Source organism: Colletotrichum siamense (genome assembly GCF_013390195.1).
Source record: "Colletotrichum siamense strain Cg363 chromosome Unknown KSG_Cg363_contig01, whole genome shotgun sequence".
Taxonomy (NCBI): Eukaryota; Fungi; Ascomycota; class Sordariomycetes; order Glomerellales; family Glomerellaceae; genus Colletotrichum; species Colletotrichum siamense.
Window position 1 is genome coordinate 758704 of NW_023501014.1, and position 22275 is coordinate 780978.

Consider the following 22275-nt stretch of genomic DNA (forward strand, 5'->3'; position numbering starts at 1 on the left):
CGTCCGGCTCAATGTAGCCGTAGTGCAACTAGTCGACCACCACACCGGCGCCATGGTTAAGGCCGGCGTCAACGTGCTTCAGGACCTTTTGAAGTAATCCGATGTTAGCACCAGTTCACGGCTCTCCTCCGCCTGACTTTGGAAAGACGGAGTGGTTTCGCATGGTGCGATCGGGGTACAGAAGGTGAAGTCCTTCAAGCTGCAATTCAGCATATAAGGGACCAGAAACTCCCGCAATCATGAGTCTTCGTTCTCTTCAGATCACATCGGCTTCGAGCTCGCGTCTCTCTACATTCGTTCATAATACCCTAGAGAAGTTCTCTCTCTTACACTTTCGCTTTTAATCACACGTTCGTTTCTTAATAATCCGCCAGCTGGTCTCGCTGTCTCATCATGCGCGTTTCCATCCTCACCGCTGCCCTCGTGGCGGCCCCCGTCTTGGGCTACCCCGGCATGAAGAATACCTTCGCCGAGATCGCGGCCCGCCAGGGCAGTTCCAACGGCGGCAAGTCGACCGAGATCATTGGCGATCTCGCGACGCTTGACGACTCGAAGCTCACTCCCGTTGGCAAGAATATCAAGCAGCTCCTTTCTGGTGCCGGCAATGCCGAGAGCGACGAGGCTTACCCTTCCGGCAAGAAGAGATCCGCCCCTATCCATCCCAGAGACTACGGTTACGGGGGTGGCGGCGGCGGCGGAGGTGGTGCGCCTTCTGGAGGAGGTGGTGGAGGCGGCGCTCCTCCTTCTGGTGGCGGCGGTTCCCCTCCAGCTTCCGGAGGTCGCGCTCCTCCAGCTCCTGGCGGTGGCAAGCCTCCAGCTCCCGGTGGTGCCCCACCTTCGGTCCCGGGAGGTGGGTCATATGGCGGCGCTCCTCCGGCCCCTGTAGGAAGCAAGCCGCCTGCTCCAGGCGGTGGCCCTTCTGCTCCCGGTGGCTCTTCTCCTCCGGCCCCAGCGGGAGGCAAGCCGTCAGCTCCAGGAGCCGGTAGTCCTCCTGCTCCCAACAATGGCGCGCTCCCAGCCAAAGACACACCGGCTTGCGCTGCCGACACCTGTTGCATCTGGAAGTACATCGCTGACGACCTCGCAACCACGTTCAGAGGTGAATCTGGCCGTTGCACCGACTTCGCTCGCGCTGCCATTCGCCTCGGTTTCCACGATGCTGCTGGTTGGTCTAAGGGAACCGGCAACCTCGGTGGCGCTGACGGCTCGATTGTGCTGTCCTCTTCTGAAGCCTCCCGTGTCGAGAACAAGGGTTTGGAAGAAATCATCGAGCAAACTAAGACATGGTACAACAAGTACAAGCAATACGGAATCAGCATGGCGGACCTCATCCAGTTCTCCGCAAACGCTGCTACCGTTGTGTGCCCCCTGGGTCCCCGCGTCAGGACCTTCATTGGAAGAAAGGATTCATCAGTTGCTGCTCCTCCCAACCTCCTTCCCGACGTCAACAGCCCAGCTGATGCCCTGATCGATCTTTTCAACAACAAAACCATCAGTTCGTACGGCCTCATTTCGCTCATCGGTGCGCACACCACCAGTCAACAACGCTTTGTCGACCCTTCGCGTTCTGGAGACCCTCAGGACAGCACCCCTGGTGTGTGGGATGTCAAGTTCTACTCCGAAACCATCGGCAACGCTCCCCCGCGCGTGTTCAAGTTCAACAGCGACGTTGCACTATCCAAGTACCCTAGCACAAGCGCCCAGTTTGCTGCTTTCGCCGGTCCTGGTGGCCAAGCTGCGTGGAACGCGGTAAGTTCAGCTGCTGATACTTCTCTCATGAACAATCCTAACTCTGCATCAGGCCTACGCTCACGAATACGTCCGTCTTTCTCTTCTGGGCGTTTACAACATCAACGACTTGACGGAATGCACAAAGTCACTTCCCGCACGCTGGGCTCCGTCTGGTTTCACCGCCTCCGACCAGGGCAACGTCGATACTTGGGTCGCCAGCAAGGGTCCCGTTCCCAATATTCCCGATGAGATTAGAGGAGGCAAGCCCATCGGGCCTCCCCCGCGTCCTTCAGGCCCCGGAGCATCAGGCAACAGTCCTGCTCCTCCTACGCCGAAGGGTGGTGCTCCTGGCGGGCAGTACGGAAACGGTCCGTCTTCCCCGCCTAAAGGCAATGCTCCTACTGCGCCGAACAGCAACGGTCCGGCCGTCCCGCCCAAGGGCAATGCACCCGGTGGACAGTACGGTGGGGGAGGTGCGCCTCCTAAGGACAACTCTCCCCCGGCAGGCAACGGCCCATCTGCTCCTCCGAAGGGCAACTCTCCCCCGGCCGGCAACGGTCCATCTGCTCCTCCCAAGGGTAACTCACCCGGTGGACAGTATGGCGGCGGCGGCGGCGGTGGTGGCGCACCTCCCAAAGGCAACTCTTCTCCCCCGTCCACCGGTGGTGGTGGCGGTGGTGGCGGTGGTGGCTACGGTTACTAGATAAAATGCTCCAGGAAGAAGGAGAGACGTGGGAAAGGGACGAAATGCAGCGCATTTATGCCTACAATCAAAACCTGGGAGGAAAGTCCATTCATGAGAACAGAAAACAATGTCGCGAAGTTGTCAGGATTAGTGGTGCTGCTTGTAGAAAAGGTGACTTGACCGCGATGGGCGCTAATCAATATAATACCTCCATAATAGAAGATGACGTAACTGGGGTCTCTATTTCTACTATGAGGTTGACATGACTGCATTCAAACATGAGAATCTGGGTCAAATTTCGGTGGTAAAGTACAGTGAAGCATAGGCCCCAGATGTGTAGACACTTCGCTGGTGCTTACTGTCTTGAGCATGGTGCCTTCAAAAAAACGTGATAATGTGAATGACCCTTGCATAGCATCGGTTCAGTTGGTGGGCTATGCTAGGGCGCTACACAACGTAAGCGGAACCACCAACCATCTGGATGCCTAATTCTCAGTTGCTCGAAATGCTGGAGCCTGAAGCTCGTACTGCAAGAAAAACCATGAAGTGGTGCTGCTTTCCACATCGGGATTGTAACCAGTCCATTCAAATGTGTCCGAAACAGCGCAAAGGGTTTACATCATCATCATGGATATCTTACCCATTATTGAAAAGTCGCATATGCGACTCTTCTGCGAAAGGCCTTTGAAACAGCTCGACGACATCCCCAACGGGATGACGAACCCAGTCTATCAACTCACAAATGGCCTCGAGGATCGCCTCGTTCAAGATCTGTTGCGACACGACGACGCCTGCTGTGACAATCCAACGTGTCCCGCCGCAGACACCGAGGACGACAGAATTTCTGGATCTAGATACTCTTGCCTGGACTGTGTCCCGGAACAAATCGACTTCTGCTCAAAATGTGTCCTGCTCCCGGGTCAGGGAATCGAACACAGCCAAAGCCATCGATTGGTTCAACTCTTGCCGACAATCTGTGCGGTCTGTGAAGGGGTGGTATCACTAAACATCCATCCGGGCGACAACTTCCGGGGTCCATACAGAGAGTATTCGGCACCGGGCGCGACTCTCAAGCGGGTGGCGGAAGCTAGGGCCTGCGGGTTCTGCTCGTTTGTGTGGACTGCCCTGCTACAACATCCCCTGGACGACATTCAGTGGCCTCCGGATGAAGATAAAAGAGTGACCATTCGGGTGAGACAGCCGTGGTCAAGTTGGCTGGAAATCGCGGTCGTTGCGGACGTTGGTGCAGAGGAAAGCGACTTTGAGCTTCAAGGTGAACAGTTTACCAGAAAAAGCCAGAATGTTGGCAGCATGGAACGAGAGCTGCAAGTCGGACCACCGATGGGTAAGTCTCCTTGCTTGACATTAGAAGCGCTTGCTACCGAGTTGGCTGACAACCCCGTCAAGAATGGTCTCATGAGATGAGCATCAACCCCCTCACTTCAGATGAGCAGAGATTCAAACCCGCCAGCCTGGCAAAGGTCCAGTCTAGTTCAGGTTCAGATGAGGCGCTGCTCCTAGCAAACAAGTGGCTAGACAACTGCCGCGAACGGCATACGACCTGCAATATGCCCCAGCCAGCTCTCTTACCCACGCGAGTACTCGAGCTTGACGGGGATGATCGGAACCGAGTTTGTCTTCGAGAATCTCATGGTGGGAGCGGTGACTACGCGGCTCTCAGCTATTGCTGGGGTTCCGGGGCGCCTGGACTCATTACCACGACAAAGAATTACCACTCCCATCTTGATGGCATCGAAATCCAAAGCCTGCCGAAAACCATTAGAGATGCCATCCATGCGGCCAAAAAGCTCGATCTGCAATATCTTTGGGTAGACCGCCTATGCATCATACAGGACTCTGCGGAAGACTGGACCCATGAAGCGGCGCTCATGTGTGAGGTCTACTCTGGTGCCACCCTCACTCTTAGTGCCGACGGGAGCAACTCTGCAACCCAGGGTCTCTTCCAAACCGACCAAACCCTCTCGAAGCTTGAGTATCGTACCTACACCAACCCCGACGGAGATGTCACTCCGATGGTGCTCATCAAGCCGCAACCTCACCCAACGGTGTCGGGTCGCGCGTTGGATTTGAGCCAGCCCATTGATTCAAGAGGGTGGACGATGCAGGAAAGACTGATGAGCCGACGCGTGCTGCATTTCACGAGTGACGAGATGGCATGGGAGTGCGATACCCTCACGGAGTGTGAGTGCCGTCAGGAATCTGGCCCATCCAACCGGGAACTGTCCTTGGGCCGTAAACACGACATGCAAAGCATTTACGATACTTGGCGTCTGATTGTCCGGGCATACGCAAAGCGATCGTTGGCGCACGAGTCGGATAAAATGCCAGCTCTTCGAGGTCTCGTGGATAGATTCCACCGTTTGATGGCTCAAGCTTCAGACGCTGATCCGGACGAGTACCTCGCCGGACTCTGGAGAGGAGACTTGGTGGCTCAGCTGGCGTGGAAGCCCCCATCACCATCAGATCTGGAAGCTTTCATGAAATCTACTAATCGAAGAAACGTTGACAACATAGGAGATACAAGCACGGAAGACATGGAGGCCTGGATGGCCGTGCTGAAGGAGCGCAACAGGCAAGGAGACTGGCATGAGTCCGGGGGATATGTCGCTCCGACTTGGAGTTGGGCACACTTGAGAGGACCGATTTCCTACCTCACCTGTCTTCCGAGCACACCATTCGTATCTTATGCCAACGTCATCGAAGCTCAAACGGTGCCTGCCATCCCAGACGAACCGACTGGTCAACTGTTGTCTGGATCTATCACCTTACATGGTCACATGGTGGGCGGACTAGACTTCGACTCTGCGCAAGGCATATACGAAGATGGAACGGTCCAGGATATCTGCTTTTTATCTTTAGAGAAGCATGGCTATCGCTGGTCTATCGAGTTTGAGCCTGACGACGTTGCCGGACTGACTAGGAGGCGCGGATGCAATTTGACTGACGTCGTGGTGTTTCTTCTTGGAACAAAGGACTTCAAACTGGATGATGGAGAGGAAGGTGTTGTCATTGGCGTGAGCAAGCCCACGGAAATATCCAGACGCAAGCAAGAAGCCGAGGTAGACATGTTGGAAGCCGGGGTTCAAGCTTTGAATATCGCGAGGTCAATTCCTAATGAGCTCTCCGATGTGTTCTGCCAAGATCTAGACTTTGCAAGGTGGTCCTCGTATCTAGTCTTGGTTGAGTCGCTGGAGGGAAAGGGCAAATATGAGCGGGTTGCGTGTTTTGATGTATGGGGCCGGAAAGACAAAGAAGTTCTTGAGTCACTCTTCGCTGATTCAACGATGGGTCAAATAACAATCGTCTGACTTTACTTGAACTCAAGAAATGTCTCGAATGCACAGGATATCTCATAGAAGATGACATAGGGAAGCATTGCCTCGAGTAAGCGTAGATAATCGCATCTTGGGTGCAAGCCGTCGAGAATGTCGCAGTGAACTTCGTCTGCTACTTCCTCAGTGCGACTTCTCGAATTTCCCTGAAATCCACAGCGAATGGTCAGTATTATAATATACCATCATGAAGGTAAAGGCGAATGATAGAGGCTAAAGCTGAAAAATGCACAACAAGCGCTGGCAGCTAGATGTAATTCCAAGACTGCGTCAAACTCGATCTCAACAACCAGGGCTTGATAAATAAAAAGCATTCGACTTCTGCATATGATTCCTCCAGAATCATGGTACGAAGCATGTTAAAATCTTATAATATCATCTCCAAACGAACACGACAAATGTTACCATGGCAAAGCCCTGTGTACCGTAATGAAAGCACTCGTGTATGACTCTGAGGGATATAATGTGATTCAATTTTCGGAGAATATTTCAAATAAACTGTTTGTGAGAATCTCGGGATTCTTCTTCGAACGCGAACGACATCCGAGCATGTTTCGGTGGATCGGAGCAAGCAATGCTCATCGCAACTCTTTGGCGCAAACGAAGGCCCTTGGCAAAATGCTAGAAACCATCTGTGCATATCCCGCCGGCTGCGCCTTGAGCGCGGGTTCCAAGACGTCGGGTAAAATACTTCTTCGTGCATCTCAATGACGATGTCACCGAGTTGAAAGCATCGAGAATGTTGATATTCGCTCCTGGGGTGCTCCTCGCTATCGCGTTCGCTCCACGTCCTGACCGACGTTCGGACCAGATCACGTCACAATTTCAAGCCAGGCTGCCATTTGTGGGTGATATACATCAGATCGCATATAGGTTGAATTAGCATTATCTCGCTTAGTATCCCTGGCAAACCATGCGACTTCCCAAGAGCCTCTTCCCTACCGAGCAGGCCCGATCTCGTCATCTTCGAATAGCTGAAGACCGGAGACGAGACCACGGATGAATTTTCCGATTTCCCAGGTCACATAGATCTTGCTGCCGCACGGATTTTGCGGGATGAATAGACCCGCCGACGAGCTCGAACGGCGATGTGCCGCCCTTCCAACGGCCCGTGCTGGGAGAGTGGTCTGACGATGAGGTGTGCTTTGGTTCGTCTGGAATGGAAGTGCAGACACAACTGTAGAAGCAGCTCACTTAAGCATTCTATCGGCGCCCACTGGAAGCATCTTTGAACGATAATGCAGCTTCACTGTCCGAAGCTATTGCTTCGCAAAACCGAGACCGGAGGTGGCTCGTATCCGTTTACCTTTTGGCACATTGTAAAATCCAGAATTTCTAAAGCAGCAACGCTACACATGCATCCAAATAGCTGTTCGAAACCGATTGAATATCACCATTTGTCCGTGGTAAGAAAATGAACACGTTAATCGCATCCGGAAAACCAAGTTACCCTCTTCCCGCCGCCGTAATGCTGCCAGCAGCATCGTTGCACAGCCACAACTCACGAGCTGCCGACCCCTTTCAGTCAGATTCTAATCACAGTTTGGACAGCCTCGGAGCCCTGCAGCTAATGAACGGCCGAAACGCAAGCTGGTTCGGTGGGTGATGGGATGAAACTATCGACCAAGCCGGCTAGCCCAACGTGGACTAGGTATTGCAGGACGTCCTATCGCCGACGGCGAAAGCCTGAACATTGCAGAATGCAGACTTCGTCGTTCTGGGTGAAGATGCTAAATTTATGTCTTGATGCAGCTGTCAGAAACTGCATGGTGTATTAAAAGCCCAGCCAATGCGAGTGCGAATGTCGGAATATGTGGACGTCACATTTGGAATCGCCTGCGTGGTGATTGCGCTGAAACCACTGTCGATTTGGCGATGTCTTCACGGATGAGTAGGCACGTTTGATGGTTTGCGCTCGTCAATCGTATCAATTATCCTAACCGCAAAGTGGTACATTAAATCATGTAACAATCGTGACTGTCGAACTCGAGATCGTAAGCTCACATTAGCCGTCACCCCAGCGCCGTTTGCTGAGTGGTATCTCGTCTAGCGCCCGTGAATATCAACCCAAATGCCAGCCCAAATGATGCACCCCGGCCAAAAGAAAACTGATTAAACTTCGTTGACAAAGAACCGCGCCTGGTTGATGCCGGATACGTCTGCGATGTACCGGAGCCTTCCTCTGAGGTATCGTCTCTGCCGTGCTGTTGCCCATTCGCTCTTCATGGCCATGGCCACCGGCCACATAACGATGAGCCCAGCCTCTCCCTTGAGAGGATCGTCAGGCTTGGTGGTACCACAAGGAAACTGTGAAACGATCACTCCGTACCCGTTCCAACTGCAGAAGTACGGAACTGCCCCGACAATATCCTCAACACGGGTGGTGGCTATCCGGTTTAGCTCATCATACTCGTCATCATCCTCGAACATTTCCTTCCCAGCCGAGGCGAGCCATGAAGAAGCTCGCATCATGGTCGTGATCAAGTTGAGATGAGTACACCAAGTGACCAAGTGCAATACGGCCATCGGAAGGTTGAAGAACTTGTACACCTGCCCCTCGAAAGTCGGCTCCGTATCGAGCTCTTCGTCGGTTCGATCGAAAACGTATTCCGCCGTCTCGACCTTCCACGTAGGACTCGGGTTGTTGTCGTTGATTTTGCGAAACTCTGCCTCCAATCGTCGTGCCTTTACAACCAGCTCCATCATTTTCTCAATCGCTTCGGGACTCGGTGAGCTGGCCTTGGCAATGATGCCGTCGACAGCCTGCTGAATCTGACTGGCCATGAGACTGATGTCAACAGTCGGCTTGTTGCTCTGCTGAATGGCTTCGTTGTAAAGAAGCCACGAGTAACTGGACATCTCGGCTTCTTTGAATATGTTCGACACGGAGAGGCATTGATTCCTCGTCATTGCAAAGAGTTCTTTCCCTTCAACTGTTTCCAGGCACTGCTGCCCGCGCATCTGCACAATACGTGCGGCGCCCTTGAGATGACTGATGTACTCTTTCATAGAGTCTTGGGACATCAATGTCTATTAAGATTGAGAAGTTAGTGACGTTCAACTTAGAGACACGGACAGTCGGTTACCTCATAGAATGCCAGCATAATTACGGCGCCCAACGTCTGGTCGCTTCTCATCTCCTTGGGATCTGCGATGGCCTGACCGACCGCCCTCAATGCCTTGATGTGATGCTCCTGAGCGCGCAGCAGTGCTGTACCTCTCATACCCTTCGACTGCCTCATAGCTAATGCCGCCATGGATGTGGCCTTGAAAGCCTGCGAAAGGCATACCGATACCGTTCCGCTCCCTAAGAATCGTGGTAAGAAGGCGTAGTACCCGCGTGCAGTCGGTGTTAAGGGCACATTGACGAATTCAGACAAGAAAAGACATGAAGCTTGTTCATCCAACGAGTCCATCAACCCTCCTGGTACCTTCTCAAACACACTCATCAGGTCGCCTTGCTTGTCGCCCAATCTGAAGTTTGGTGTAGAACCTCTCCTTGTGGTAATGGCCGTCGTATCCAAGTACCAGTCATCCACTTCAACGCTCTTGATCGGTATTGATGGGTCGATAGTACTGTTGCTGTCGGAGCTTCCGGATCTCATCTTCTTGAGCTTGTCGGCCGACTTGCTCTGGTCGCGGACAACGGCGCCGTAGCCGGGACAGTGGCGTTTCGACTTGGTGCATCTTTGGCAAAATGGCTTCGCCTCGTCGCATTTCACCTTCCTTATCCTGCACAGCTTACACCCTCCGGAAGGCTTCCCTGTATAAACCATTATTGTCAAGATGCCGTCGTAGTATTGTGAGCCGTGGTCTGGTAATAAGCAGAAGAAGTGTTGTTGTGTTTGGCAGAAACGAAACGAGAACGACGGGTTCCAGCGGGATGGTTAGTACTGGAATATGGGCTGAACACTCAAGATATTTGAAGGGCAGTCCCTGCCATTCAGTAGCTGACTCGAGCAAGCTTTCGAGCTTGTCGACCTCGAGGGGAGGGGTTATTAAGAGCCGGTGAAGGTCGAGAGGGCCTTGGCGAAAATCTAACATGACATGTAATGACACGGACCAAATCTGGGATCGAGTGCCCGTCATGCCATGCATGCCATACGTACGGGGGCTAAATTAGCAGGTAGGCAGTTTGTCTCCCTAATAGCTGTGCTCTTCTGTCGCAGGTAGGCCAGTACGTGACGGGTAGTGTCCGTCCCGTCGGCTCGAGCACACGCGTCCGAGGACGACTAGATGCGCATGAGAATGTCGGTGCGGTCGATCTTCCTCCGCAAGGACGGAGTAGTCTTGACGTGATTCATGATTTTATTGCTTCCCTTTGTAGTCTCTTTCTAAATTTGGTCGAAACAGGAAAGAAATAATCGCGCAAAACTCTCATGTACGATTGATGGCAGGCCTGCAGCGGAGATGTTGGGGTTCGGATCCGGGCGGACAGGCCAGCCAGGCACGACATCCAAGACATCAGTTCTTCAGACTGGAAATATCATGACACACGCTGCAGATTGCTGATCCATCCGTGCACCCTGTCATCGTGTGACAGGACTAAGTCTATCTTGGGCCGCATGTGTTCTCGGACCTGTCCATTTGGTCGGTTTTCTCGCTAGAATAATGTTTCAAGGATTGAAAGACGCGGCTGGACCTCAGGCCGTCTTGGTGTCGACCTCCTCACCCCCGCTCGGCCGAGCGCCCACCGGGAAGTGGTCTGGTAGGTGTTTCGTTTCACCAAGGCAAGATGCGGATCCGAAAAATGCCCAAAGCTCAAGCGAACTGTCATCCGTTTGAGGCAAACCTCATTTTCTTCTGCCTTTCTCGCTTATTGGAAAAGACGAACGTTGCTTGACCACAGAAGAGAAATCCGGTGCAGTCAAGCGAAAGGTTGATGAGCCTTCTTGATGCATTTGCTGATGCATGTGAAAGAGATGGGAAGCCCGTGCAGACTACTGCACCCGTGGCGCTGTGGCGTCTTCGTTGGAAACGGTTCCATGTCGTCTGATCTGGCTCGGAGAAGGGGGGTTTAATTCAACCTGAGCGGATAAACCAGTCGGAATTCATCTGGCGGACTCTGAGCTGTGAGTACGACCTCCGAACGCGCCTTGCGGCAACACTCTAGAGTTCAACCCAATGGAGATCAACGTGAACACCGGGGTATGAAGTACATCAAACATTTTTTTAAATAGGCTCTAGTGATAGAGCGCCGTCGTCTTCTAAAATGTGCTTTTGAAGGTGTACTTTCTCACTGGTTTCCAAGCAAATTTTGACACTTCTGGCTGAAGGTGTAAAATAGGATCCGAGGTGACGGGTTTATCTAGACTGCCGAGCGTTATATGCAATCATCGCAGCTAATAAAAATGGAGATAGTTTCCATTTACTTTTTAGTGCACTTTTATCGTCTGACTGTGTCGGGAGAAGGGCTCCCTCGCACGCAGATTAAGCAGTCAACTTTGAGCCCAAAAGAATGATGTGAAGCCCAAGCTCATTTTTTCGAGAACGACAGTGATAAAATCAAGTCTCATCAGCAGTATCCACCTCCTTAGGTGGAGGAAGTTTACGCTGATGAGACAGACACTGCCGCAGCTCTCTTCCAACCCCATCCCCATCGACAAAAGTCCGAGAACTCTTCTTCATTGTTCCGCCTTTTGTTTTGGCCAACGAGAAACAAGGCCAAAGTATGGAGGTCCGGTAATGTCTGAGGTTCGGAGTTGGAGAAAGAAGGTGACGGCTTTGTTTGGCGATTCTCTGTCGATAAATGTTGATTCCGGTGCTCAAATGAATGTTCAGTAGCATTAGAGTCCTTGGTGGCAGGTCTCCCGCTACGTTGAATAAGAAACCTAGCCGAAGCCTGCTACTAAGGAACCTCAGTAAATATCGAGAGACCGGTCGTTATAATATTCACTTACCTCAATTGCCCTTCCTACTAGGGCCGGATGGAGGTATCTTCTGACCTTTAGGTCGAGCAACCCATTCAGGGGCTGAGCCACCCGTACCAGCGGCAATTTCGTTCTTTAGCTGGAGTTTATGACAAGAATTATTATGCTCTCACAAATACGTGTAATAAGAAGGACATGATCGATCTTACCTCAAGGTCCCGTAAATAGGTGTTGCCCTCACTAACCACCATCGCCCGAGGGACCGCTTGGGCGATGGTACCTAGGAACAAGACGACGGCAACTTCAAATTTCATTTTGATATATTGTTAATAGTAAGTATCATATAAAACGTGATCGAAACTGGAAAAATGGGGATGGGATCTCTGAGGGACTACCGGGGAGATCACGGAGACTTAAATGACACTAGCTGAATATTCTTATCATCAGGTGTACTTCGGACCGATCCAGCCTCGCATATGAACGCCTCCGACGACATCAGATCCATCAGGCGGGACTATTTGAGTATGCAGGCAAGGATAAGCTTAAAAGCTGTGCGTAAAGGTGCCTATGAGCGTTCTAGGCCGCACACCAAAGGAACTACCGTCCACGAGTATCGCATCCTACACTCCTATCGGTAGCCGGCAACTGGTCATAGTTTAGAGCCAACCTGTCAGACGAAGCCAAGTCGGATTGCCCCGAGACCCAAGCTTCTTGGAGGAGCTCGAAAGTTGATAAAACGCGCAATCCGCAGACCCAGACCGTCCTCAATTCGTCCAGGCGATGGGATGCTTGAATCTTGAGTCATCTTTTGCTGGAAATACCGAGACCTAGCTTGTCAACCAAATAAGCCGTCATGAAAATTGGCAAGGCCTGCCGATGATGTTTCACGTTGTTGTTCACCGCTTGGAACACCTGGACAACATGCAATCGGTTATCACGATCACGATATCCTCATTTGAATTTGGACTCTTTCGCCGAGAATGTGGTCGTCAACAGTCTTACACTTGAAGAATAAGAATTATACCGACTATCTAGTCTGGCAGTCCATGCGTAGTATAAACATCGGATATGATGCAGAAAAACTCCCACCTCGTGCAACATCCCGCGGAGGTGCCAAGGATTCACCCAGGGGTCACGACACCAAGATCTAGCTGCCGGCAATAATTTCCATCACAGGTCCTATGGGGAGTTGTCTCCAAGGCTATCCTTTCGTGAGAGGAGCCCGGCCCGTCACCCAACAAAGTTCAGAGATGAATCGCCAGGGGTATCTCCAGACAGCCGTCGCCAACTTTAACCTGATAATGGCATGGATCCAACCTAGGCAATCAGTAATCTCGAAGCATAACTTCTTGTTGATTTTCAGGGTCTCGACGAAGATCCCTCACCCGAGTATGTTTCTGGGAGACGCTCCCGTTGAAGCTTTCCAACAAGTTTGGGACGGTCCGGGTCGTGTTGGGGCGATCCTCATAGCCGTGGCAGCCTCCACATTCATCTAGCCCCAACTCCATCGCAATATCATGCCGACACATCGAATGTGGCAATTAACGCGCCAGTGTCCACGGCTTCCGCGCGTGTGGCATCAAGCCTCGTTTTTCTCAAAATCCTGATATCCCACCGGAAGTAAATGCAGGTCCGAACATGTCCTGTATGAACCCCAGACGCACAGACGCCAGGTCAGAAGTTTGCAGCTTCTAGTCGGCGCATAAGGTTTCCCGGGACCTGGGCTGGCCAAGGGGGAGTGGCGCGATGAGGCCAAACGAGATGGATATCCGCACTGACATAATACGTATCGGAAAGATCAGCCGTGCAACGCTGTTCGCCTGAGATGAGTGCTGCTCAGCCATCTGGAGATGATCTTCATGGTTGTTTCGTCGATCAGCCGTGATATAGCAGGAGATCTGCTTTGCTCTTGCCCCGGGTGCGACTTCTAATGAGTTGGGGCAATAGCATTGCCGCACCGTGACGGCATGGGTATTTATCAAGATTCGTCTGATCCTGGGGGCCAAGAAGGCAGCGCTAACGTAACTGAATGGAGAAAGCCGACACTGTTAATCAGCAGATCCCGCCGACCAATATCTTTTGTTTTCCCCCTCAAACTTTGACTTTCGGTGTTTACCCACCCCAACGGTCGGTCTCCGCTGTTAAAATGGGCTACCGGACCGAAAGTCAGCACCATCAGCCTGTGATATCCTTGAAGAACCCCCGCAAAGTACCTGCATTGTCAGTGTCCCTCGGGCTTTCATTCCTTTGTCAGGACGTGGTGTCGCTGGTTAAGCCTTTTTGGCCCATAAGACGTACAACATGGTGAATCTCTTTTTTTGGAACCGTCTGCTATTCTTTGGGACACTGATCCCAGCGATTGTCCTTTTATGGCCGCGGGTGTCTCCTCATATGTCGTCGGTACTGGCTATCCAGCCGCTGCCGAAGACGTACTCCATCCGGATCCTGAGTTATGACCCTCTGATCATATACGTCGTGGGGTTCCTCTCGTGGGCCGAGAGGAACCATTTGCTGCAACTGGGGTAGGTGGCGTCCGTATCAGTCGCCGGGCAAATATCTGATCACGTATACAGACAGCCTCTATTTGAACGGTCGGCGGTTTACGTAGACGCGGAGAACTCGAACCTATACGACTCGGACCGAACCAGCAGCACCGCATTCCTCCCGGACGAGGACCCCATCGTCCGGCGGATAATCAAGCGCGCGTCGGAAATCCAGGGGTACACGCCTGAGAACATGCATGAGTCTCTTCAGCTGACTCGATACAGCGCTGGTCAGCGCTTCAACCCTCACCTGGATCCCCTTGATGACTACCACAATGGCTCAACGACACATCGTTTGACGACCATCTTTGCTATCGTAGAGGCGACCTGCGAGAAGTGCGGCACACAGTTCCCGAACCTCAACATCAACTGGACTCTGGAGGATAAAAGCTGGTGTAATTACGTCGAGTGCGACAATACCGAAGCCTTGACTGTGAAGGCTGTGGCGGGGAACGCACTGTTTTGGAAGAGCTGGGACAACTCTGGGAAGCTTGATGATAGAACTACTCATGCGGGACTGCCTCCAGAAGGAGGCATCAAGACGGGATTGAACATCTGGACCAATGGCTAAGGCTAATGCTTGGTTCATCCCAGCTAAGAAACATCATGAAGGAACATGAAGCCGCCAATTTTACATATCAGTTGTAGTTATGATAGTTGGTCTGTTCACGAGAAATCGGGTTCAAAAACTGACGCCGCAAGTCAAGCTTCAGCACAAGCAGACTAAACCAGTTATTGTCAATGAGATATGGGGTCTTACTACCGCCGTCAACTAGGGAATGTAGGATCGCGTATAGTGAACAACTTTGTTGACATAGCACCTTCCGATGAGAATACATTGCCTGCGGTGAGATGATCCCAAGTGAAGCTTGCCGCGGGTGAAAGAGAGACAGAATAGCTAACCAGACTCAGATGCTGTGCCATTAAAGAAAGGAATATATGACCCAGCATACACCTCTTAAATCACCCTGCACTCAGGACAATGGATTTCATTTAGAAGAGCCTGCAGTCCGTAATTGGCATTGTATATGGAAATGATGTTACACGCTGAAGCTCTAGAGGTTGACCCTCAACAACGGAACATGTCTCTCGAATGCTTCCAGTCATATTGGAGTTTCGGTTCCATAAGTAATACGCTGAAGATGATCAAACGATTGCAGTGAAGACCTTGGGAGTGAGTCACGCCCTGCTCCTTTCGCGATACCGGCTTCTTGAATGACAGTCATGATTTTCATAGGTATTCTACCCATCCTACGTCGATTAAAGAGCAAGCTTACCATAGACGGCTTATTGGTTCTTTACAATTTTGTCCTTTCTGATGTTGCTAATGTTATACCTGTAGCTTACGCTCCGTGACGTTGAAGACGGGACCTCTCAAGCTGCGAGAACCACGACCAGATATGTCATGGAAATTGAACATGTTGATAAGGTCTTGATAAGGTCTGAAACACGCAGCTATTGATACAAATTAGCAGTTCGTAGGTGACCTTTGACGGGGGGCCAATCTTGTTTGCAGGTGAATCGAGAAACAATGATCGCTCACCTTCCTTTGTACACGGTCGCAGAGAAAGGGTGGCATAAAGCCTCGACGACGAGGCAATACGCACATCAATTACAGCCATGAGAGCTTTATCTTCGTCGCCGTCAGAGTATTTGGTAGCTCCATGGGCAGGACGAAGGCTACCGGCGTCATGGTGTGCAGCATTCAATTCAAGGAGGTACAAGCTGGAGGGTGCAGCTGCAGGTGGAAGCAAGTCGAAGTTCAGAGCAGACTGCACAGCTTAAGGTAAGAGAATGTTCTACGCAACGATGCATTGCTGTTGGACTTTGCAAGCACACACAAGCACACCACGCCAATATATAAGAAATGGACTCAGCTCAATCTTTGATGATGGATAGCGGGAAACGGTGCAACCTCATGAGATGCTTTGGCCTACCCAGTATATAATATGCCGGCGTGATCGTGTTTCTTTTGCCTTCCATGAGAATGAAAGCCTGAAAGGTCTGAAATATTAAGTTCTTTGGGGTTCTGTATCAACTTTGCCATCCCAGCCGAGTGCTGGTCAGCTCAGACATAGACTCAACCTGGTATGTCCAGTAAGTCTCGATGCCTCCCGGTTCGCCCTCCGTTGTCCGGGGAGAATCATGCGTATTGCCCTATGCAATAAGTTAGAGAATACGGGGAGCACTGTCACTCTGGGCCCAGCGAGCCTTCATATTCTCGATTCGCACTTTGAGGTCCTTGACCACATTGTCGCAGCAGTGCCTGGATCGTTTCAAAAGACGCCATCACTTTCACATACAATTGTAGACCCTTGCACATTTTCATTCATCCAATAGCGTTATATTCACAGGTTGGTGCACGCTGAACTCTTCAAGATGTGTCCATGGTGCTTCCAGTAGGATTGCATAGAATGTGGGCGGCCAAGGAACATGAAAGATGTGATGGAGAATTGTGCTTTTGATCAAACGAATCACCTGGGGTTCTTTGCCTGCGTACAACAACAAGACGGGATTGAGTCAAGTTCATAACGAACCAGGCGATTCCGCGCTGGCCTCATCTAGAAAACATACGCTGTCGGCCCTGCGAAGAATCTTTTCCATTCGGTGCGTATTCGCTCAGGATTATCCGGGGATCCTGGTGACAGACAACAGCCAAAGACCCTCAGTTGAATGTGCCTGGCTTTATAGAAACCTGTTATTCGAATCCGTGCCAAATTTCACAGATCAACCCTTCATAGTCTTCACTTTTGAACCAATGAATCTAGACCCTCTATTTTGCGCTGGTTTCTTTTCTACTATTGAACGGATCTCTGTCTGCTTAAATAGACGGTCTTCCTGTACTGCTGAGATGACGTTAGAAGAGACTTGGTGACTTGAATGACGGCGATTGAGATAGAACGGACCACCATATGTCGAATTCGATGACGCACATAATCGCTAGTATAAAGAAGTGAGATGCCGATATGACCTTGTGGCAAACAGCAATGTGAGATGGGCATATCGTTTCTTCAATCGGATGATGCTTCTAGCAAGTTTATGCGTAGAGGAGGAGCGCACAGCAACAACAGGAGATACTACTTAAACGCACAAAATAGAAACGTAGCCATTATCTACCCCCCGTGGGTATCACAGGCGTAAAGGTTAGGGATGACGACGGACTGGGGCGATGGGAAGGTTCTGTGTCACCATGCCGTGTGGCCCACCTGCATCGTGATCCATACTAACGCAATCTTTGGGTCTAATATGCAAGTGATCACCGACCATCATCCAACTGAAATACTGTTCTCGACCCCAGCATTCGTTGTCTCGTAGCAAAGCGAAGGCAGCGCAGCTGTCTAAATACTATCTACATAACATAGCAGTCGTCAGGTTTAAGTTTCCGAACCACTGCATCGCACCAAATATCCTCCGCTCGCAACGTGGTCCCTGTAAAAGCATTCGGGAACTGTTGAAGCCGACTGGAAAGTATATAAACTCCTTTAAGCACTGAACATCATCGACCTCATCAAATAAATCCATTTCTGGTATTGACGTCGCTTCACAGAGGATTCAAACCGGCCTCAACCGAAAGAACAGACTGACCTAATTTGTTTCAGGCGTTTTGAAGGGTATGTGAACGCGGTCCAGGGCTCCAGATCCATTAATGTGAATACACTCGAGGTGGTGGCCCTGACGGACACCGCCACCAGATATGTCGACTCACAGCTGTATCTCAGTCACGGCTTCCAGGAATCATTGGTTCCCTCGCCGTGTCTCCTTTGGATATTTGGTTCAAAGAAAACACCCGTTGTGAAGAGAACAAACTGGAGTCGCTGTTTGAAGTTCCAGAACAGGCAGAGCATGCCATATATAGTAGAACCACTCAAAAGACCAAGGACCTTACTAAAGGGGGGAAGCAAAAGCAATTAAGCTCGGGCACGAAGAATTTTGTGTAAATACAACCCAGGTGGCGCATGGTTTCAAGTGCAGGGGCGGCGCCGACATGATGAGACTTGTCATCTTCAGTACCAATTCAAAAGCCTTCAGATCATTAGCTGGTTGTCAACGAGACTATCGAGATATCTTTAACATTCATGGGCCTTCAGCTGATAAGTATTGCCAATGGCAGCTTTAGGGTATTCAGAAAGATCAGGAAGGAGAAGACAAGGGCCACGAATGAAGGCTTGTGAACATGGCGGCAAGACCTTTCGAAGCCACCAGCATCCGGCAGTGTGATGCTGCGTGACTGGGCATCGGTACCAACCGCTACAACTTCTTCGGCAGATTCATTCGTCGGCTTCTTATCGTTCTCGGTATATTTTGATAGCAAAGATATGAATCACGAAAGCTTCGGCGTTGCAAAGTGTGGGCGATGGAACAATTCATCCGAAACCACAACCCAAGACCCTTCTCCTGGGGCCCAGGCTTGGAGTATCGTATTGCACAACGCCTAGACAACGAGCAAAATTTGACTAGCTCAACACGAATCAGATAAGAAAATCGCCGATGAAGGCGAACAAAGAAAGGCGGTTGACTAGCCATGTGGAGCCCAAACAGTCGGGTCGTGCTAAGAAACGCACCGGCTGTTTGTTTTTTTTCCCTCACCAGCGTGCCTTGGAAAGATTCCACGCTGGAAAGGTTCTGTGATCCTTGGCCGGCTTGGCTCAGGCACAACAGGTCCCGGAACCCGAGCCGACCTAGCGAAAAGACCGCAGTGAAGCGGGGACGGGGAAGCGGATAAGTGGTTTTGACGTCATGTGCTAATCCCAAGCGCGTGGTCTGATTTGGACGGCGCTGTCCTGGTCGCCAATTGAAAAGTCAATCCCAAGGAAGAAGATCCTCGGCGCGAGTTAGCCGTGATGGCCGGTTTGTCGACCAATGGCTGTCGTGAAGGAGTCGCTTCCCAGCTGCGCCTCGTATTTGCCGGCGGGCCCGGGTTGGTGGTGTAGAGGAAGGAAGCCAAGACCTCCAGAAGAGACGGCGGGATGAACTGGATGGGGGACTAAGAAGATCAGAGCTTGAATATGCTTGATGTCGTAGTAGAAGCTTGCGGGAAGCCAGCTTCTGGCAGAAGCTTCTTGCGATGAGATGGTGGTTGACAGCGATGGTTGTTGTCTTGGACTGAGGATGCCCCCATCGCATCACTGTGATCGGGCGCGAGAAGCAACGTTACGAGGGGTGGCGGCGCGTGGGAGTGGCTTGTTCGCCCAGCTGCCACTGAAGCTGACCACTCGGGTAATCAGGTCAGACTCTGCAGGCGATAGCTAGCAAGGGTTGTGTTGACGGATAAAATGAGGGTTTCTCACGTGCATCTTTGAGCTCGTAAAGCATTTGATGAAAATCCTCGATGCTAGATACGCTCAGATCAGAGTGTTATTGCTGAAAACACCAGACGCGAGCCGTTTCTCTCCAAACTGGATGGATACCCGTGGCATGGGTAAGATCGGACAACGATCTGACGTAAAAGGTCAAAATCACCCAGTGCTGTGCAGAATTCTGTAGTCAGAGTCGGTGACGATTGTCTCGGTTGATCTGCGTGGGACAGTGTGTCTAAGGTCAAGAAGCTTGTTTTCGCGCCCACAATAATAAGGTCAGCGCCAATGCGACGTGAGGCCCTGCGATGGAGCGGAAACCCCGCGGCCGCAGCCCCCGGCGGGGGGCGTAGCGGTGCTCGTATCCATCGTGAGATTTAGATCAAGCGACGATGTGACGATGCGGCCATGTCGCGTTGTGCGTTGGCCTCATGAGTCAGCGTGGCAGACTAGCAGCAAAAGTGGCCGACGATGTGTGTCTGATGGAATCCGGGCGTAGGAAGCCAGCGAAAGCCAACTGTGTGGTGAAGTACTCTGGTGGTTGGTGAGGAATCGAGAGGGTGTGCGGAAATCCGCAGGCATTACCTCATTGGTGTAAGTCATCATTTCCCTGTACAAAGGGATCTTTTTCTCGCGCAAGCTTGCTGGCTTGCTGGGATGAGGCGGGCAGCAACAGCATCATGCATCGTGAGGGGAAGAGAAGCTAAGCGGCGGCGAGCTGCAGGTTGGAGTAGAACAGGAAAAGCAGGCGACGGGAAGATGGGTTGACAGGGGTGCCAAAAAGCCTCAAGCTTTGTTTCTTTTCTTAGGCAGGCGAGTGTGTCTTTGTCGTGTCCAGTTTGGTGTTAGCGGCGGAGGTGAAGGCCGTCTGCCACCTGATGTCTTGATGGGACGCTGAAGGATGGATTGACTGCAAACACTTGCTGACCGGGCGAGCCGTTGGTGCTGGCAGTGGTCATTGACCGTTCGTCAGCACCGTTCTGCGAAACGGGAAGGATGACTTGGCATTGAAGCAGGCGTTCCTTGGAGACGGGACGTTAATTTTGTCAGTCTTGGTGGTCGTGCAAAGTCAGATTGCAGGAAAGTCGTCAGCAGAGAAAAGTCGGACTCGCAGGTGGAAGCTCGACAGAAGACGTACGAAGGCTGGGGAGGAACCTTCAAAGGAGCGCCTGCCTCTCGCCTAGTCCAATGAGCGGCAATTCCTGCGCCTTCCATTGGAGGAAGACGAAAATTTGACGATACGTATCTACCTTATGTCTGCATGTACTGGAACGGGGTTTAGTGGGCCCACTGGATTTTTCGGCGTTTTCGGCGTTTAGAGGCCAGATTACCAGCCCCCCTCAAGGGGCGAGAAGTTAGCTCAGACATCATCATCCTCACAGAGAGGAGAGGCTTAATTCACTCGTTTTTTAGCGGATTTTCGAGCTTTTTATCTCGTTCTTTTTATTTTAGATCTGTAAAGAACGTAAAGAGTCTTTTCCTTTTTCTTTTAAGATCGTAGGCCTTAAAACCGTAGAGTTACGTAGTTAAGGCGGCTCTACGTGCCTTCGGGCGCGTACGCGCTGCTGTGCTGCATAGCTCTCGGCCGCCTGGCCTACGACCATTTCAGTACGTACCCTTTCATACACGGCAAGAGACAGCCAGCTGGCAATAGAATGAAAGGCAGAGGGAAGGCAAGAGGTTCCTTCCTCAAGTGCGGAGAGATAGAGGATAGCGATGGCTGTCAGGAAGGACCGTCACCCCGTCACCCCGTCACCTCGTTCGTCCCTTCCGCCTTAGCCGAATGTTCCAACTCTCCACCGCGGAAGAAGGTGCAGGGCAGTTGCAGTTGCAGTTGCAGTAGCAGTTGCCCAGCGAGGCAGCAACTGCCCGCCCACATCCACCTGCCTAAATCTGGTTCTGGCTGCCGCTGATTGGCTCTGCTGGACCGTCACTGTCATTCGACGGCTGGGCAACCCCTGGCTAAACCACGCTAAGGGACGCCTAAAGGCAGGGGGAAGGAGGCATCTGGTCTTCTAGGCTCTTTCTGATTTTTTTCTCAACGTGCAAACCCATTTATTCATGCAGAGGGAAGAAGCCCGGCGAAAAGAAAGAAACGGCCGGACACATTGAAAGAAACTTAGACTCATCCTTACGGGCCCGCATCGGTGGGACTTCTACGGATCCAGCAACACCCCGGCGCCACCATCCGTCAAGAAACGTCCAGACATCATCAGTCCAATCATCGCAGCAACACGAGAAAAACCACCTGGGCCACCTTCAATAGACTTGGGAAAAGAGGACCCTAACTCCTCACTTGAAGATCCTCCGCACTTCTAGCGTCAACCCGTCGTTACAATCCAAGGTACGGCCTCTCTCCCCCTTCATGTCTGTTTCCACCGGTGAGATCACTGACAGCAACCAGCCCATCCCAACCCGTCTTCCGCCGTCTGTCCCGTCTCCATGGAGGCCATGACAGCCCATCACGCTAGCACTCGGTACGAGCTGACGGAGGGCGCCATCGCCGACTCACCATGTACTCCAAGGGCCGACTGCTGCCCGTCGACTGGCCGATGAGGTGCCGCCGTTGTGGTGTGAGTGGTCCGAAGCTAAGCAACATCACCACACCCACCATCGCCTACCTCCACCACCAATGCCATGATGCAGCGGCCCAGCCTGCAACCCAAGGTGCCCTACCCTAATTCTGCATGCATGTACATCAATGGATGGCTGGGTTAGGCTGCACAGCTGGCTGGGTCCATGGGCAACGGGACATCAACCACGAGGCGACTGCGGCTCCAGCACCAAGCTCGTATTCTT

The 22275-nt window shown here is 51.8% G+C and overlaps 4 protein-coding genes across 4 annotated transcripts; 3 read left to right on the forward strand and 1 right to left on the reverse strand.

Annotated features, from left to right (window-relative positions):
• Window positions 1-393: 393 nt before the first annotated feature.
• vpl1-0 (Versatile peroxidase VPL1) lies at window positions 394-2434 on the forward strand (the record flags this gene model as incomplete). The annotated part of the gene is made up of 2 exons (XM_036632040.1): window positions 394-1749; window positions 1802-2434. The coding sequence occupies 2 exons, from the start codon at window positions 394-396 to the stop codon at window positions 2432-2434; spliced, it is 1989 nt and encodes a 662-aa protein (XP_036502350.1).
• A 1871-nt stretch (window positions 2435-4305) lies between these two features.
• On the forward strand, window positions 4306-5745 carry CGCS363_v000192 (uncharacterized protein; the record flags this gene model as incomplete). Its single annotated transcript, XM_036632041.1, has 1 exon — window positions 4306-5745. The coding sequence occupies one exon, from the start codon at window positions 4306-4308 to the stop codon at window positions 5743-5745; it is 1440 nt and encodes a 479-aa protein (XP_036502351.1).
• A 2136-nt stretch (window positions 5746-7881) lies between these two features.
• Window positions 7882-9545, reverse strand: CGCS363_v000193 (Transcriptional regulatory protein moc3; the record flags this gene model as incomplete). Its single annotated transcript, XM_036632042.1, has 2 exons — window positions 7882-8799; window positions 8856-9545. The coding sequence occupies 2 exons, from the start codon at window positions 9543-9545 to the stop codon at window positions 7882-7884; spliced, it is 1608 nt and encodes a 535-aa protein (XP_036502352.1).
• Window positions 9546-14030: 4485 nt separating this feature from the next.
• P4H3 (putative prolyl 4-hydroxylase 3) lies at window positions 14031-14753 on the forward strand (the record flags this gene model as incomplete). The annotated part of the gene is made up of 2 exons (XM_036632043.1): window positions 14031-14161; window positions 14213-14753. The coding sequence occupies 2 exons, from the start codon at window positions 14031-14033 to the stop codon at window positions 14751-14753; spliced, it is 672 nt and encodes a 223-aa protein (XP_036502345.1).
• Between the last annotated feature and the right edge of the window lie 7522 nt (window positions 14754-22275).